The sequence below is a fragment of the Eptatretus burgeri genome, chromosome 8 (assembly GCF_056783735.1).
Source record: "Eptatretus burgeri isolate ZD-2024b chromosome 8, Ebu_testis_v1, whole genome shotgun sequence".
Lineage (NCBI taxonomy): Eukaryota > Metazoa > Chordata > Myxini > Myxiniformes > Myxinidae > Eptatretus > Eptatretus burgeri.
In genome coordinates, this window is record NC_140968.1 from 68,297,996 (window position 1) to 68,316,829 (window position 18,834).

Below are 18,834 nucleotides of genomic sequence, written 5' to 3' on the forward strand. Positions count from 1 at the left end.
ACAATACACATTTACATGGAGAATTTGTGTCCCCCTCCCCTGCCCACCCCACCTCTTCCCCACCCCCCCCCAAGACCACCTGCAAAAACAAAAACACCCCTTTGCACTAATTTGGATCATGCTGATCCTATGCAGCAAGTTTAGATGTAATCGGCCCAGAACTGTAGGAGTAGCGCAACACACAGACACACAGACACACACACACACACACCAGTCTTTCCATTATAGTGAGGATTATCAGCATTTGATCTGCATATTGGTTATTCGGCTTTTCAGCATTTTAAGAAGATGAAAACCTTTGGTATGCAGTGGCCTCGTGATAACCCAGGTGGCCAAAGATGCCGGAGTGAATTTTGCTCGCTGTCGGTGCAGCTTTTAAGGTGTGCAGCAACAGGCATCATGAGTTACCTGGGAAGGACATTGAATTCTCATGTTTGAGCATGTGGGTTCAAGGCTGCTTGAAGGTAGCATTCATAAGGATTTGGATTCAGAGCTTCGGGAAATGAGATAATTCAGGTAGAATTTTTATGCTGCTCTTCAGCTGCATTGTTGGTTTAAAAAAACAAAAAACAATCTTGTTCACTACCACCTGCCGAGAGGGCCGGGGATCTACCAACCTTGCCTAATGTACATATTGTACCAGTTCACATTCTTAGTTGGTCCTTAAATCCCTCAATTCTTTTTCAAAGCTGACAGAAGAAAGAGCTTAAAGCCTGATTATGTCAAAGCAAAATAAATGATTTTTTTTAAAGAACTATAACAAAAACATTGTTTTTCATCATAATTTTCAAATTGGCACACCCGTGACACTCGGCAAAGAAAGTACATCTGTGGTATGCAAAATACAATTGTAGCATCCCACCATCTCTAAACAGCGGTGTACGATGAGGCAAGATGCCCCTGTCGGGAAAGGCAAGGTAAGATGGCAACCCAAACAAGTGAAAGTCTCAAACTGTTCTGAAATAATTTGTGTTTCTTCACACATAATGACGTCTTTACAAAGATTTCCCCAGTGGTTGCACAGTCACAAAACTAAATCACACGTTGGGCCTGTAGCAGTTGTAGCTCAAATAATTACTATGAAAGTCTCGATTTCCAATCCGGTTGTTTGTCATTGGGAAAATTAATTAATAAAGTATTCTGTATTTCTCACAACGCTGCACAATGCGAAGCCACACCCAGGTAAGTTCCACGCAATACATCACAACTTGGATGATGTCATCAGCTTGGATGTTATAAAGTGGTGGAAACAGCAAATGCAATTCATTGAAACCTGACAGAGTATGCATGTTAACAGGTTGAATGATCAAGCTGCCTGAAAAACAGGGGAAAATGTTTTATCATGTAACCAATCAAGAAGAGCATCCTCATGTAACTCTGTGACCTAAATCGTCCTCGCACAAAGCGCCGTGACCTATCGCACCCTCACATGACACCATGACCTAAATCATCTTCACATAAAGCACCATGGTGTACATCATCCTCATCACACACATTAGCACCAATATCCATGGCATCCTCACTCATGGCACCATGACCTCTACAACATCCTCAAAATGAGCGGACTTCATTTTGAGTCTTAAAAGGAACACATTTAATTTTGAGAACATCATAAGGTGCTTCATGAATGAGAAACGTATAGAATGTGAGCTTTCCTAGCTCTTCTAATTCTCTGCCCGGCGGCATTGCCTTCCCAGTAGTCAGGGAAGGAATTTGTAACTTGGCCAAAGTGCCGGCGATAACTTGCCTATTTTGTGCAAAAGACACCGAGAGCTCATTAAAGTGCACCGACAAATGCCAGTCAACAGGAAGGACACTCGGGCAACGTCCATCCGAGGAACGGCTCACACATCGACACAAGGCCTGCCTACCAAGCACCAATCCAACAGTTTATAGTTCAGTGGGAATCGAACACAATCTAGACAGTTCAAAGGTAATTGTACCTCTCTGCCCACCTGTCAGACTTTTTCATATTAGGCCTGGTAATTATGATGATGCTTTGTTGTGTAAGCACCTTGTGAGTCATTTCATAGTCTGAGTCATGCAATAAGAGATTATGACTTTGTATTTATGTTTAATAACACAAATGCTGAATGCCTTCGTAAACTACCCAAAGCATGCATATCCGAACAATGTCACTGGATGTTATAGCTGCAGAAAAATAAAAAGACAAACAGATGGAAAACCACAATATTTTGACAAGCATTAAGCCATCACACATCATATCAACATCAGTACAGAAGTAATAAATATATGTCCAGTGGAGATGCAATAGGCAAGCAGAATCAAACCACAGTGCAATGGAACAGTACTCCAGAAATGTGAGGATAAAGAGTTTGAATCCAGTGAAGTCTCCCCAATAAGTCTCCTCAAAATTACTGACTGACTGCTTGACACGACTACTTTAAATACGACTTGGCTTTAACTTGTAAGAGAATTCTTTTCTTTCCCAGAAGCTATTTTCTCTGAGCTGTTTCAATATGCCCCCCTTCCACCTCTTCACGACATTTAATATTATTTATTCTTGCCGCCGGGACCCACCTGCTTGAATTGCTCTTCATATGTCCAATCCTGGGCCTGGGAAGGATGAGGAAGGTCGGATGGTGACATACTAGGGCCTGATGCTTCTACAGTAGTAGCCTGGCCCTGATGAGAAACAGTTGCAGTTGGAAGAACTGGCCCAGCTTTCTCCAGGACTCCAGCACCAGCACCCACCACAACTCCAACCCCAGCAACTCCTGCTCTATCGGCCGGATAATCTCCTTCCTCCATCCCTTCCTCATCCTCTTCCTCATCTGGCATGCATTCTCTTTCAACTTCTTCCTCCTCTTCCTCATCATCTTCTACAGTCATTGCCCTGTCTTCAGGAAAGTCTCCTGCAGCAGCGGCAGCAGCAGCAGCAGCTGCAGCAGCAGCTGCTGCTGCTGCTTTCACCATGGCAACAGGACTTACGCCAATTGGCCGTGGCAAGAAACGACTGAAAGCAAATTCCCCAGGAGCATCATTGTCCGACTCTCCTTCGCTGCTGTCGGCCACCCCCCCTCGCTGAAGTTCAAGTCTCCCTCCTGCTGGACCACCAGGTCCCAAGCCAGGTCCAGCTAGTGCAGCGCGCAGTGCTGCCTGCTGCTGCTGCTGCTGCTGTTGCGCAGCAGCAGCGGCGGCAGCGAGTTGATGCGCATGGAAAAGCTGAAGCTCTCGACCTCGTTCCAACCTCTCCCGCTCTTCTCGTAGCTCCCGTCCTCGTTCCAGTCTCTCTTGCTCCTCAATCAGCTCCAGCCGGGCCTGCTGTTGCCTCTGCAGGTTCTCCATGACGGCCTCCAGCCGCATGCCAGTTCGTGGCCCGGCTGGCTCAGCCCCCGGGGCCCTTGCAGCCCCAGCTAGGGAATGTGGAGTGAGTGGAGGGGGTAAGAAGCAAGTTGGACAAAAGATCAGCCAAATCCCATAGAACAGAGGAATCGTGTGAGAATTTAATCGCCATTCCTTAAACTCAGGACATTTTCACTTCTCCCCATATGATACAACTACAACAGCGTTGGAAGCTGTTGGTTTGTTCAAAATGAAAATTTGAAATTCAAATTTCGCATTAATGCAAAGGGTTTGATAAACAATCATTTTGCCAGTGGGCTTGATGAAACCTTTGCTGGTTTTCTGAACAGCAAATCTGAACCCATCATCAGGCCATTCATGAGATGAGGTGATAACCTCAAACTGGCAAACTTGTTGACAAACTATGAGAACATAAAGTAGAGAAATATCTAATGTACAGGGCAAGCAACAGCATAATATTACACGATTTAGGAATGGGATATTTATTGAGCATGCTTTTCTTAAATGACGCGCAGAGAATTCCTAAGCGATACATAAACGAGCCACAGACGTCCCGGTATATACTCCAGGCTCAACGGTTCTGCAGTAGAATGGAAAAACGGACAAGATTTGCTGACGAGGAAGGCTATCTGCACAGACTTGTCTACACTAATGCTTTGTGATGAAAAATCATAAACAACTCAATTTTTCAAGAATGACTTTTGAACTTTTTCTCTCTTCATTGTATCTTCCCAGATTAGTGCATTCGGGAAACGCATCAAAAGATGAGATACTTTTTTGAGTAGTTTGATCCAACTTTTGAAGAAAAACCTTTAAGAACTTTTAAAATCCTATTTATAGATCTGTTTTTTATTTTTATTTTGAAAAAAATAATCCCTCAGATTGTTTCACTATCTGAGCCTTGACCTCGATATTGCTTATCACCCCACATGATGGACAGATATAACTACAGTACTATCATAATTATTATCATGAACTTGCATCGGCTGTTGTACACTTTACATGATGTAGTGTAACTGCAAATCGAAGCAAATGTCAAACGTATATATGTATGTATGTATGTGTGTGTCATTGATTCGTAATCGGTGGAGGGGGACATAAAGAGACAAAGAAAAGTTTCAAAAGCAACTTTAAATCACAATTCTATGCCAAAAACAAAAACTTTTTCTAAAATTAGTTTTCATCAAAAAGCAAGAAATCTGAGTGTGTCAAAAATTGTTGTTGTCAATATCATCATTAATTAATTTGTTCGACAGGGACAGACGGCCATTATTTAGACCACCACCAAGTGTACTTCCCACCGCACTGCTGCCGCTGATACGTCGTGCAGACAAAAGACAAATAAAATATTTTTTTGAAGTTTTCCAAATTTAACGACATGTATATTTACAAACTAAAACATCGGACAAACGATCTAAAACCAGGTCTAATAATTCGAAACACCCAGACGATTTTTGTCCAGAGAAATATCCAAACATTTTGCAACAAAACGGATGGGATGGAACCAACATCACATTCAATTATTATAGTGTTTTATGTCACCAGGGGGAGATGGTCTTGCACTCATTGAAGTTCCAATGAAACGTTTACATCGCAGAGCAACACTCAAACCACTTGACCACAACCAAACGTATATTAAACCAGTTTAACTGGGATAGACAATTATTACCCAAATATCCGTGCTTTGTCTATGTGGATGTGCATCATTCCGTCATTGTCTACCGAAGCGTGTGTACAGTCTGCTTCTTTGTCTGTAGGATATCCGCTCACTGTGTTCGCTTCCTTGGACAAAGGTCCCTGATTCGAATTGTGAATGGTTGCGACACAACCACCACTTACGATATTGACAATTTTGTCTGTCCTGTTAATGTTGTCGTTGTCATCATTATGATTATTGTTGTTATTAATGTTTGTATCGACTTAAAAAAAAATAATGTAACACTCTCCCTTGCACCTGTCAAACATGAACAAGTATCAGGAGAAAAACAAATACAAAGACAATAAGAGACAAAGACAGACAGTGATGTTTTATACATAGGGCGGAGTGGTGTGACACAAACACGTATACACACACACACACACACACACACATAGACGAGACGGACAGAGACGCAGATAGATAGACATGAGACGGAGATAGACATGCGCTGGACACACGAAGACGAGCATGAGGAAGACAACCGAGCGTCGGGTTGGACACGAGCAGCGTCGGCCGAAGGTCGGAGACGGGAGAGCTGGAGGTGCGAGGTTAAAAGAGGAAAATTAAGACGATTGTAAGAAGAGACATTATTAGGAGTGTTCGGATGGACGGGAAGGCGGGTACACAACACCTAGGGATAGGGACGTGCGTAATCGGGTGTATCCACGGGAAACGGTGAGGAGACAGCGACGAGAGAAAGACGGACAAAACGAGCGAGCGACAGTCGTCCGGATCTCAGACAGCCCGAGTGAGCAGGTAAAGAGACACAGACGGACGACATCGTCCACTCCTTACCGGGAAGAGCCCGGAGCGCGTGTCGTCGCGACTCGGGCTCGGACCGCGGCTCGCTGCCTATCGCGGCCGCCTGCCCGGGTCACTCTCTCTGGCTCTGTCCCCCTGTCCCGACCCTCTGTGTCCCCCCCCGTCCTCCCCCCACCCCCAACCTCCCTGCTCTGCCCGCGGTCCTCCCTCTGCCTTCTTCGCACGCCCCTCGCTGCTCGCCAACGCCCCGTGTGTCCCTCCCCCTACCGGCTGTCCATCTACTCTGCCTCCACATATTTATATATCGCTCTTTCCTCTACCGCATCTCCAGCCGTCGCTCACTCGTTCTCTAATTGCACCTGTCTGGAACAGACAGGTGCAATTAGACAGAGTGAGCGACGGGTCGAGATAAGGTGAAGCGGGGGAGGAGAGCGGAGGTGATTATTCTGGAGGAGGGGAGAGGTAAAGGTACAGGCTGTGTGTGTGGGGTACATGGTCGTGTGGCTACACTATATTCAATATTAAAGTGTTGTGTTTGAATAAAAATAAATTCTCCCAAAACCTGAAACTTGACTTTGGGTCTTGCTGGGGATCTACCTGGAACTTCTTCGAAAGTGAAACAAACTTGCAGCTCAAGCTTTTTACGCCATCCATATCTCTCTCTCTGTCTCTGTCTCTGTGTCTCTCTGTCTGTCTGTCTGTCTGTTTGTCTCTCTCTCTCTCTCTCTCTCTCTCTCTCTCTCTCTCTCTCTCTCTCTCTCTCTCTCTCTCTCTCTCTCTCTCTCTCTCTCCTCTCCCTTCCCCCCCCTCCTCTCTCTCTCTCTCTCTCTCTCTCTCTCTCTCTCTCTCTCTCTCTCTCTCTCTCTCTCTCTCTCTCTCTCTCTCTCTCTCTCTCTCTCTCTCTCTCTCTCTCTCTCTCCCTCTCTCCCTCTCTCCCTCTCTCCCTCTCTCCCTCTCTCCCTCTCTCCCTCTCTCCCTCTCTCCCTCTCTCCCTCTCTCCCTCTCTCCCTCTCTCCCTCTCTCCCTCTCTCCCTCTCTCCCTCTCTCCCTCTCTCCCTCTCTCCCTCTCTCCCTCTCTCCCTCTCTCTCTCCCCGTCGCTCACCTACTCTCTAATTGTACCTGTTTATCCTTCCGCCACGGTAATAACCTCCTCCCCTCTCCCGCACGTTGTTAATGCCATCCTTCACCTCTTTATCACCCCCACCCCTCGACCCCCACCACTCCTGTATCACCTTCCCTCTCTCAGCAAAGCAAATTAACAACAAACTGATTTATACTCCCAGTCCTTAAAGTTATCATTTGTTCCTCACCTTTCAAAGTGTGTGTGTGTGTGTGTGTGTGTGTGTGTGTGTGTGTGTGTGTGTGTGTGTGTGTGTGTGTGTGTGTGTGTGTGTGTGTGTGTGTGTGTGTGTGTGTGTGTGCGCACGCCTGTTTTTATTGGGGGGAAGGGGGGGAGTGGACTTATCCTGAGCTCAAGGTATGCCTTTCACCACTCCCTCAATGTCCACATGGAGTAGCCAGTTGTGAACGAGTCAAATGAAGAACAACTAAACACTTCCTACTTCTCAACGTCCTCAGTACAGGCCAGAATAAGCAGACAGTAATTTAAGCCATTACATGCGGGCCTTGCAGGGTCGGCATTGATCAAAGGGACAGGTGTTTTGAAGTTGCACAAATCAGAAATCCCAGGATTATTGCTATTCTAATTCTATATAAACTCAGGCAACGAACGTGTGAAGAACAATCTGGAACTCGAAGCAAGAGGGTGTAATCAAAGGTACAGCAACGTGGCACTCAAATTCCGAATGCACAAAACGATAAGAGTAATCAAATGAGGATCCGAATCTGGCTGAAATACCAAGTATTCACCTGGAAGCCCCGAGGCGAGGCAAGATTAAAACTACAAGGGCACTTGGTAGAGCGCATTCCTACATCAGGCTGAACAGTTTACGTTTTGTATTCCATTGATAGGCCGGATCTGCATCCGGACCTTGACCAAAATCGAATCGGCTTGTCTTTGTCACCGACCCAACTCATTCACCAAGTTTTGTGTGAATCCGTCCACAACTTTTTGAGATATCCTGTTCACAGACAGACAAACAAACAAATGAAAAATCGTGCTAAGCACGACACTTGGCGAATTAGTTGACCTTTCCATGTGGTGGTCCAAGCTGTAATGTCATGGAATGTGTGGTGTTTATTTGTTCGTACATTAATAAAATGACGAGACGTCACAAATGACAATTATCAGGCGCGTTGTCATGGTAACGGCAGCAGATTGAAAATTTTCACAACTCATTTAAAGCCACCATGTGACATTCAACAACTTATCATCGGTGCTTGTTGCCTTCATTCTGATCGTAGAAAATATTTGAAAATACCTCGGAACATTGCTTTTCAACCAGCTTTACGATCCCGTTATCAGGTTTGAAATTTGTTGTTAAACAAAAATATGTATTTTATTTGTGTGTTTTTATTGTTTTGGGTGACCCTGACCTTGACCTTGGGTCAATTTCGATCAAACTTTGTACACATGTTAATATTACATGCATAAATAGACAGGATAAGTTTCAATATAATAAGTGCAAAACTGTTTGAGAAATAGGTATGTGTAATTCACAAAATTCCCCATTGGTTTATAATGGGCGATAATATAAAGTGATGCAGAATCCAGATCCTGATCTTGAACATCACCAAAAGTCACATCTTTTTGCACCGTGGATTTATATCAGCTGTTAAAATTTCATCCAAATCGGTTAAGAATTGTGACCTGTAGAACGAATAGAATTTTTTTAAATCACGTCAACAGCTAAAAACTTTGACGTCATACGCTTGCGAAAACTCTGCATAATTTGTACTAACATGCATTTTAAAACATTTAGATATTCCATTGAAGTTTGTTTTGGCATCAACAGGAAGTCGCTACGACTTCCGGTTACTGAGTTATGTTCAAAAGCTTGTTTTCACCTTTTTTTTGACGTAGCGTCATGATGTTAAGTGCGATTATGACGTGATTTGATCGTGTTAAATTTTGAGAACGATTGCTTCAGTAGTTTCGGCTGCACACGAGCGTAAATATATATTTTTTTAAATGACGTCAAGAGGCAAAACTTTGACGTCATACGCTTGCGAAAACTAAGCGTAATTTGTAATAAGATGCATTTAGTAATCATTGAGATATTTGAATGAAGTTTAATTTGGCATCAACCGGAAGTCGTGGCGACTTCAGGTCACTGAGTTATGTCCAAAAATGTGTTTTCACCTTGTGTGACATCACGTCATGACGTTTAGTCTGATTAAGATGAGGTTTGGACACGGACTGTCTCAGGTGGATTGCCTATCAGGTGTAAAAATTTAAGAACGACTGGTCTAGCCGTTTGGGCTGTAGACGACCGGACAAACAAACAAGCAGTCATAGACTGGTACTTACGAAATCGTCAACTTGACCTCTGACCATATCTAATAAAAGCTGTCTCGAGAGAAGGTAGCGACGCAAACCAGAAGTTTCTACGATTATTCTGCACCAAACAATCAAAAATCGTAACGTCGACCGAAGCAAAAATCTCCATTTCTCCACGCAATTATTTTATATTATTTTATCAAAGTCACAAAACCGTAATATTCGGCCATCCACCAACAATCTTTACATAATCCGACGGCTAAGTGAATCAGGCATGCGACGATAACCTTTATTGGGATAAAATGACTTTTAAACACCATCTTTATCGAAAACACCGTCAGCGCACACACGGAAACCCATTACGTGATCAACGCTGCCTCTGCTCAAGTGCACTGCACCACGTGACGACCCGTGACGCGGCGAGTTAAATATTTTTTATACAATCTTAAAACGTCTCCAAAACATCCGATTTTTACCAGAATTTCGACAACCAAGTTTTAAGCGTCCTAAGCGATCGCAAAAACCGAAGACAAAATTAAAATCGAAGTTAAAACGAACTCGTAACGTCGAGCGAAGCAAAAATCTCCATTTCTCCACGCAATTATTTAATATTATTTTATCAAAGTCACAAAACCGTAATATTCGGCCATCCACCAACAATCTTTACATAATCCGACGGCTCATCAAGTCAGGCATGCGACGATAACCTTTATTGGGATAAAAAATGACTTTTAAACACCATCTTTATCGAAAACACCGTCAGCGCGCACACGCAAAACCATTTGTGACTCAACGACAGGTCTGCTCGAGCGCACTGAATCACGTGACGACCTGTGACGCGGCGAATGAAATATTTTTTATACAATCTTAAAACGTCTCCAAAACATCCGATTTTTACCAGAATTTCGACAACCAAGTTTTAAGCGTCCTAAGCGATCGCAAAAACCGAAGACAAAATTAAAATTGAAGTTAAAACGAACTTGTAACGTCGAGCGAAACAAAAATACTCCATTTCTCCACATGAGTTTACGGAATTATGTTTGACCTCACTGTGACCTTGACCTTTGACCGATTTTGACCAAAATCTAATCAGCACGAGCCATCACCCTCCTGAATTACGTGGTGTAATTTGACATTGGTAGCTTCTTCTGTTCTCGAGTTATCGTGCCTACAAACAAACAAACAAGCAGTCATAGACTGGTACTTACGAAATCGTCAACTTGACCTCTGACCTTGTCTAATAAAAGCTGTCTCGAGAGAATGTAGCGACGCAAACTAGAAGTTTCTACGATGATTCTGTACCAAACCATCAAAAATCGAATGTTTTGGTTGTTTGACCTCACTGTGACCTTGACCTTTGACCGATTTTGACCAAAATCTAATCAGCGCTTGCCACCACCCTCCTGAATCACTTGGTGTAATTTGACATTGGTAGCTTCTTCTGTTCTCGAGTTATCGTGCCTACAAACAAACAGAAACGGAAGTCATCAATATACTTATGAAATCTTTAGATTTCGTAAGTAACAAACAGAGGACGGAAGTCAACATATACTTACGAAATCTTAAGATTTCATAAGTAACAAGCAGTCATAGACTGGTATTTACGAAATCGTCAACTTGACCTCTGACCTTGTCTCATAAAAGCTGTCTCTCGAGAAGGTAGCGACGCAAACCAGAAGTTTCTACGATGATTCTGTACCAAACCATCAAAAATCGAATGTTTGATCTCACTGTGACCTTGACCTTTGACCGATTTTGACCAAAATCTAATCAGCGCTAGCCATCACCCTCCTGAATTACGTGGTGTAATTTGACATTGGTAGCTTCTTCCGTTCTCGAGTTATCATGCCTACAAGCAAACACACAAACAGAGGACGGAAGTCATCAATATACTTTCGAAATCTTTAGATTTCGTAAGTAATAATGCATGCAACCAACCAATATACTGTTTTATGCAAATTACGTCACTGTCACCTTGACCTTTGACATATACATTCAAAAAACATTGAGAGCCTCACTTTTGGCCTTCAGAATCCTCTGGTAAAGTTTGACAAAGATAGCTGAAAGCATTCATGAGTTATCACACTCACAGACAAACAAACAATACCTACATGTATACAAACAAACAAGACAGATCAAGATCTAATGGAAATATTTAATTTTTGTCAGAACAAACAAACAGACAGACACTGTCAATATCTAGGCTCAAATGAAAAACATAACCTCTGTCGGTATCTCGGCTCATATGACTTAATGGTTAGGGTGATGGGCTTGGGATCCTCGGGTCCTGAGTTGAAATCCCACTTTTTTCTGTTGAATTAATACCAGGTGGGGTTGACTCAGCCTGTCATCCTTCTGAGGTCGACAAAATGAGTACTGGCTTGCTGGGATGATTGAGCCATTTAAGTATCTCGCATCAGAGTGGCGACCCATTCCAGGAGACTGCTCCGGCAGCACTGACGCTTTGTACAGAGTATGGTCCCGATGGATTGATGGATAAATTGATTACAGACAGATGGACAGTTATGAACCAATTGCTAAACCCCGCTTTTCACTTCACGTGTGCGGGGTAATAATGAAACAGCAGAGTCAAACAACTGTCACAGAAATAAATCTTTAATCCAAGCTTGGGAAACCTCCATGATGCGACACAACCTAAACTCATAACTTTTAACTTACATCGAACACGTTACCCTGTGCAGTCTTGAGGAAAAGGACGTGGGATCTTTTCAACTCTTGCTTTGCGTTTCCGAGCACTATCTATATTTCCAACAAGCTGAGATTTTGGTTGAATTTCAATATTCCCCAACAGTGAATTGGTCGAGATGACATAAAATGGCATAATATATTGTCCCAAGTTCTGCTAAACTGGACGTTCTTGGAAGTGGCAAGAAGGTGATTTGTATTCCACAGTGTTCAAACATCATTCAATTGAAATAGGATTAGGGTTTTAAAGGGTCAACCTGGTGTTGGCTTAGTGGTTAGGGTGGTGGCTTGGGATCCTTGGGTCCTGAGTTCAAGCCCCGTTTGCCACTGAATGAACACCAGGGGGTTGATTCAGCCTGTCATCCTTCTGGGTTCGGCGAAATGAGTACTAGTGTAGCAGCCAAAAGGCTGCACACGAAAGGAAGGGGTATTGACGGATTTATTTAAAATCTGCTATTGGTGTGGTGTAGGCATGATGGGCCAAATGGCCTCCTTCTGTGCAAAATTTCCTTGTAAATCCCTGAAAGACTGTAAAAAAAAAAAAAACATTAGGAAGTTTACCGTCTTAAACACCACCTCATTTAACACGTTCTTACTAACACCTCATTGAATTGAATGTAACTACTAATTGAGTTGAAAGTATATTTATCACAGTATGGTACTATATATTTACAAGACTTGTGCATACTGTCTAACTGTGTTGTTGGGAATGAGGTTAAAAAAAAAAATCTGGTCTTGGAGTAAAAGTGCATTTTTCTCATAGACTTGTTCCTTTTAACACAGAAAAGGAATGAAAAATAAAATAAACCAATGTCACCCGCAGGGTGACCCGTATCTTGCCAAAAGATGACCACGTGTGACTTCTTTAAGGTCACACTGAGGTGAACAGAGCTGCTATCCACCAGGAGCGACTCCTTGAGGAATATCTGCCTACGACAGATTCCGATGAGAATCGTTCTACAGAGTAACCATGAAAAATATGCTTTTTCCTCATAACGTCACCAAATGACGTCATAATGTCTCAAGCTTGACATATCTAGAAAGCACTCATCGAGGTGTTCAATTTGAGGTACTACACGATATGGTTCCGAAAACTTGAAATTTGACCTTGGGGTCAAATATGTTTGACCTGAGGCGCTAACCATAAAGGTCAAGGCCAATCGCCACCAAAAACTAATCAGCTGAGCGCCAGACCATGAACTATATTCCCATGAAGTTTGAAGACGATCCGATCAAAATTACTCAAAAAATAAGGGTTTCGTCGACTCCCCTGATTTGCAACAAAGTGACCCCCGCTGTTCAACATGGACACATCAGACCTCTCTGAGACAGCAGGTACTAAATGCTGATGAACTTGCGATCATGCATCCAAGCAAGTCTTTTGAGGAAGTCGAGGCCACTCTCAGCCGAGATGTTGCTTATATGGACCGCTACTACCACAAATGGTGCCTATGTCTCAGTGTCCATAAGTCAGTCTGCTCTGTTTTCCACCTTCAGAACAGTAAGCGCAGACAGGCAGCAAGAAGTCCAGCTAAATTACATCCGGCTTCCTTTTACGCATGCTCATGCTGACCTTGGTATGAAAATGGACTGGTTCCTGACCTTCAGGCAGCATGCAGAGATGGTAGCAGGAAAAACAGCTGCTAGAGTTTACATTATCCACAGACCAGCTGGCCACGACTGGGGAGCTGGCTGATTTAATTACCTTACGTACCTCAACACATGTCCTGGTGCAAGCTCCTGCAGAATACTACATGGTGCATGGGGAAGGAGCCACCACACCAAGAAGGTTTGTGCACCTCAACTCATCCTTAAGGGTCATCAGTGAATGTCTTCACCCTACTGCCACCCATTACCTCCCAGTCCTTTCGGGCATCCATCCCCATCACATTAGACGAGCATCCATCACTGGACAAGCAGCCCTTAAGCCAACTCGGAACCTCAACCACCCCTTGCACAACAAGCTAAGAGAAGATCTACCCTCACTGACCCCCTTCACCCCTTCCCACCCCCCCCCCCCACCAAAGACTGAAGAGCCACAAGCCCTTTACTACTGAAGTAGCTGAAACCTATATCACAGCAGACGATGGCCTGAGCAAACACGTGGCAGATGAAGTAATGGAGTACCTACCAACCCAGTAGTCGTCTACAACACCTTCCCTGTTCCACCAAGCCCCCTGGTTGTGACTTGCCTATGAAGGAATGGTGTTGCCTTAACTGGCTCCAAACGGATGTTGGCAGATTCCAATGAACACCAGAGGCCCATCACATGTTATTCTGGAACCTTGCTGATTCGTTTGACTGTGTGTGTGGCCTCCCCCAGACTGCGGATCATCTTGTGCAAGACTGCCCAATACATTACCTCAAAGGAGGATGGCAAGAACTGCAGCACCTGATTACAAGGACCCGAGGCTGGCTGAAAACAGCTATCTTCACTTCGTCAACCAACAACTCAGAGAAAGGCCACACAAAATAAGAAAGAAGAATAACAGTTGCATACCAGGTGAATTTAATATTGTCAAGCTATGTGCTCCCGAAATATGTTGCTTAATTAAATCAACCCCTCCCCCCCAAACTCCAATTCCTCAATCCCTTCCCGTCCACCCCCCCCTCCCAACTCCAAGTTCTCAATCCCTCCCCCCAAAATACCAAGTCTTCAAATCCCTCTCCACAGCGAGTTTTCAAACCCACTCTCCATCCAAAGTCCTTAACCCCACTCCCCAACTCTCTGCACTCCCCTCCTCACTTCTTCCCATTCTTCAAAGAAAGAAGGTATTCGTACATCACCACATATTATTGCGTGTTGAGTATCGACTAAGCACTGGGATGAGGGGCAAAATTTTGGTGTCCTGTCTGTCTACCCTACGTCAAAGTCTCCTTTTCATTGTCCGTCTACCCTACGTCACAGCGTTACGTCGCATCGATGTTCGACTCACTCACATGCCACTCACTCTCTGATCTTAATTAATCCCACCACACTATTTTGTCAAAACCTTGTCTGAGATACGGATTCCTGTTTTCGCATCTATGTTCCATCACAATTACACAATGGCTCGACACGCAATGCATGGACTTCCACTAGTTTCTTCATTGATGGCCAGCATCCATGGGAAACCCACGGGCGTAGACACGTACAGTGTGCCATTTGGACATATTAAATTACATGCTGCATGTTTAAGTTTCCCAAAATGGGTACTGGCAATTCGGCAGATCCAAAAATTATGTAATGTAAACAATTTATTCACTTAACACAATATGTGAATACATATCCACACAAGTGTGAAATACAGTTTACAAATCCTGTATTTTCGCACGATTAGCTTTGAAAACCCAGGTGAAAACTGAAATCACATATAAGAACCTTCCTTTTTTTTCACTGGTGTTTTGCATAAAAAAAACATCCAAAGGACAGGTTGGAGGGTTTTTTTTTATTCATTATAAAGACGTCAAATATGAATTGTGATGATTTTCTTTCCTCTGCACGGGTTGTAATCAAAATGTACCTTTCTTTCTTGATAGACAGCACGCTGTTCAGTTTTTTAATGTACTTAAACGAGGCAGTCCTCTTGATTGTACAATTTTTTTTTATTTTGGCAGTGTATAGGCAATAGAACACTGCCTCGATTGCTCCTGAAAAAAAGAAACAAAAAACCTGCATTACCTCATTTCCTTTGCATGGGTTGTAATCAAAATGTACTGTTCTTTCCTCCAAACGTACCTTTCTTTCATGATAGAAGACGCCTTGTTCAGTCTTCAAATGAACACCAGAGGCCCAAAACCTGAGGCCGACGAGTCATGACCAAAATGGCAGACATTTATTTGATTCTTTGAGGGTTACAAGTGTGGGTGGAGCTAATTCTTTTTGAGGTCAACATAGACTAAAATGTCAACAAAGGCCAAAGGTCAACAACATCGATGGAATTTCTAAAATCCTCAATTTTCATCCCATTGACTTGAAATTTATAGAGGATTTGCATATCAGGTCACTGATTTCAACGAACAAGTGTTTTTGAGGTCAACTTAGACCAAAATGCCAACATGGGCCAAAATGTCAACATAGGCCAAATCTGTAAAAATTTTAATATTCATCCGATTGATTTGAAATTTGAAGAGGATTTGCATATTTGGTCATTGAATCAACCACCAATTATTTTTAAGTTAAAATTTGTTTCATGGATTTCGCATCGTGCTATGCACGACATCTTTCTTGTTTGTCAACAAAAGATCTCAAAATGTGGAAGCATTTGGACGAGAGCTTGGGTAATGTGACAAGGACGAAATGTTTCGATTTTGGTGAAGATCCGAACCCAGATCTAGATCCAAGAATTTTTAAAGTAATTTTTCACCATTGAGATATTGGGCTAAAAACGACACATCGCAGGATATCTCAAAACGTTGTGGACGGATTAGGAAGAAACTTGGTGGGCACATTGGGAATGTAACAAGGAACAATTGATTCGATTTTAGTGAAGATCTGAATCCGGATCCGGATCTGAGAATTTTTTTCAGCGATTCTTCCTTATTGAGTGATAGGGCTAAAATGATGTAGCACGATAACTCAAAAAGTTATGCACAGATTCGGACGAAACTTTGTGGATGAGTTGGATACATGACAAAGACAAGTTGATTAAATTTTATTTCAGCTCTAAATACAGATCCCGCCGATTAGTGGGATCCAAAACGTGAACTAATCAGGCTGGCTGAGGTATGCTTTCTACTGAGTGCCCTTCTAGTTTTAAATGCTTACTTGTCTCCTCGCAACCAGTAAAGGAGGTTTAAATGGTTTCCATACTATATATATTTTATAACATATTTATATAAATATCTCGTTAATAATATTTTTACTATTTGTATTGTATTTCACTAATTCTATTTTGTATCATTTTATGATCTTAAAGTAAACTTGTTTTAATGTGTTAACTGTAACTCCCTGTGTTAGTAAATGTCTGACTAGTTTTAATGTATTGATAAGTTTACTGCTGTGTGTGATTGCTCTCCTGGTCCAAATTATTTCACCTGCAACTGTACCATAGAATAGCTTCTTAGGAATGTTTCTGTCTCAGAAAGGCATTCGTACAATGTGGAATGGAAAGCATCTCGTTTATCAAATATTTTGTTGTGAAGTTTATCATTGTTGATATCGATTTGAAATTCTAAAAAAGAAACTGAAGTGTGAGTTTGGTTTTTCTTTTTTAATTCGAGTTCTTTTGAATACATATCATTATGAAGCTGATCAAATACAAACCCATCATTAATTGTGAGTAAATCATCAATGGATCTAAATATGTTTCCACACCTTCGTGCAGGTGTTACTTTATTCCTGCACATGTTCTGGACCCAATCAGACACGTACATGTGTGGGAATAAATTTGCAAAGAAAGGGGCCGGATCTGAACTCATGGGTATCCCCACTGTCTGATGGAGTACAGTATCTTGTTGCCAAATGTAAAGAAACTGGTGTTCAGGAGAAATCCAATACTTTCTTTAAGTTTATTTTTTGAAAAACTACATGAATATTGATTTTCCTTTTCAGACCAGTTTGCTCTTTTTTGATAAACTGTAATGTATATTTTATTACCTCCTGCAAATGCTTTATCTACCGCTCTGTCCAATGTGGTTACAGGCTTGTTATGTGGAATGTTTGTGTATAATGTAGAAAAATCATAAGTTGATAAACATTCAGCCTTACCCATGTTATTAATGTTGTGGATACTGTTAATTACAGATTTGGAATTATCAATGATCCAGAATTTCTTAATACCAGAATGAAACCTCACATTTTCATGGTAATTTTTAAAGCATTTATAAATTCGTTTCACCACACCTGACAATGGTGTTAAACTGCAATCTCTACTTGCGATGAAGAACCTCATCTTGCAAGGGTTTTTGTGCATTATTGGGATCCATTAAATGAATGGTAAATTATGGTGTTCATCTGGAACTAACAGTCTTCTTGCTTTGGAGTGATTTATATGGTTTTGTATCAAGTGTGATTTATTATTGTTACTTATTTGGTATGTCTTTGAGAGTCCAGTCTGTAAGCCCAATTCTTCCACAAGTGTTTCAATGTCGAATGTTTTGCATACAAATGCAATGTTATTATTTGCTTTGTCAATTGGAACAATAACGTATTGTGTTTGAAGCTGTCTTAAATAATCACTTGTTTCTGGATTGTTTAAAATTACTTTTGGATTCTTTATTCAAACTTTTCTTTTTAAATCAACAATTCTCTTTTTTTTTACATGTTTCTCGACCTCTTCCAACCATAAAGCCAATTGTATGTTTGGTACTCTGTTTTTCAGTTTGTTCTCTCATCAATTCTGTCAGTCCTATCATTGTAAGTTCCATGGCTTAATTCCAGTTAATCCTTTTGTTTTCTCGATAATTTGGTCCTTTTGTAAAGACGCTGTTACACCTTGACGATTTTGCCAGCAATGGCAACGTATAAAAATGTATGTAAAACTTTGGCGTACGCTGAAATTTTGATGTTTTTTTTTAAGTTTTGGTCGTATTCATAACGTGTTGGTCGTATGCATAACATATTAGTAACGGGCACAGAACGTTTTGTTGTCTTATAGATAACTTATAGCAACGAATGCTTAGCCTGTTGTCGGCGTTCACAACCTATGCCCAACGATAGTTTAACTTAGGCATAGTGCGCTGCAGGTATCGCCGACGAACTCATGGCGTAGCCTGTTAAAAACCTGCCGCACGCCGATTTAAATCATAACCGCCTGAGAATTGGAAGTGTCAACCACGCAGTCACACCTTGACGATTTAGCCAGCGTATGCCGACCTATGAAAAATGTGTCTAAAACGCTGGCACACATCGAATACGGTATGCGTAAGTTGTGTATACGTTAAGAGCACGCTGAAAAACGATGAAGTACGCTGTCATATTTCGTGGTACGTTTAGTACGTCGTGAAATTTCAAGCATG

The 18,834-nt window shown here is 42.1% G+C and overlaps 1 protein-coding gene and 1 long non-coding RNA gene across 6 annotated transcripts in view; one reads left to right on the top strand and one right to left on the bottom strand.

Moving 5' to 3' along the window:
• ARID3A (AT-rich interaction domain 3A) overlaps positions 1-5,947 on the bottom strand; it is a 196,781-nt gene extending 190,834 nt beyond the window's left edge. For 4 of the 5 annotated variants that reach the window (XM_085892426.1, XM_085892422.1, XM_085892421.1 and 1 more), the window contains exons 1-2: positions 5,822-5,947; positions 2,542-3,377 (exon numbers count right to left, since the gene is read on the bottom strand). In XM_085892426.1, coding sequence (XP_085748552.1) covers positions 2,542-3,327 — 786 coding nt within the window. In that variant the 5' untranslated portion in view covers positions 3,328-3,377; positions 5,822-5,947. The remainder of the gene's footprint in view (positions 1-2,541; positions 3,378-5,821) is intronic. The other variant, XM_085892425.1, reaches the window with a different exon arrangement.
• The window catches only part of LOC147021956 (uncharacterized), a 45,170-nt gene continuing 31,966 nt past the window's right edge, over positions 5,631-18,834 (top strand). The window contains exons 1-2 of the long non-coding RNA XR_015061020.1: positions 5,631-5,782; positions 14,219-14,398. This is a non-coding gene — a long non-coding RNA (uncharacterized LOC147021956). The remainder of the gene's footprint in view (positions 5,783-14,218; positions 14,399-18,834) is intronic.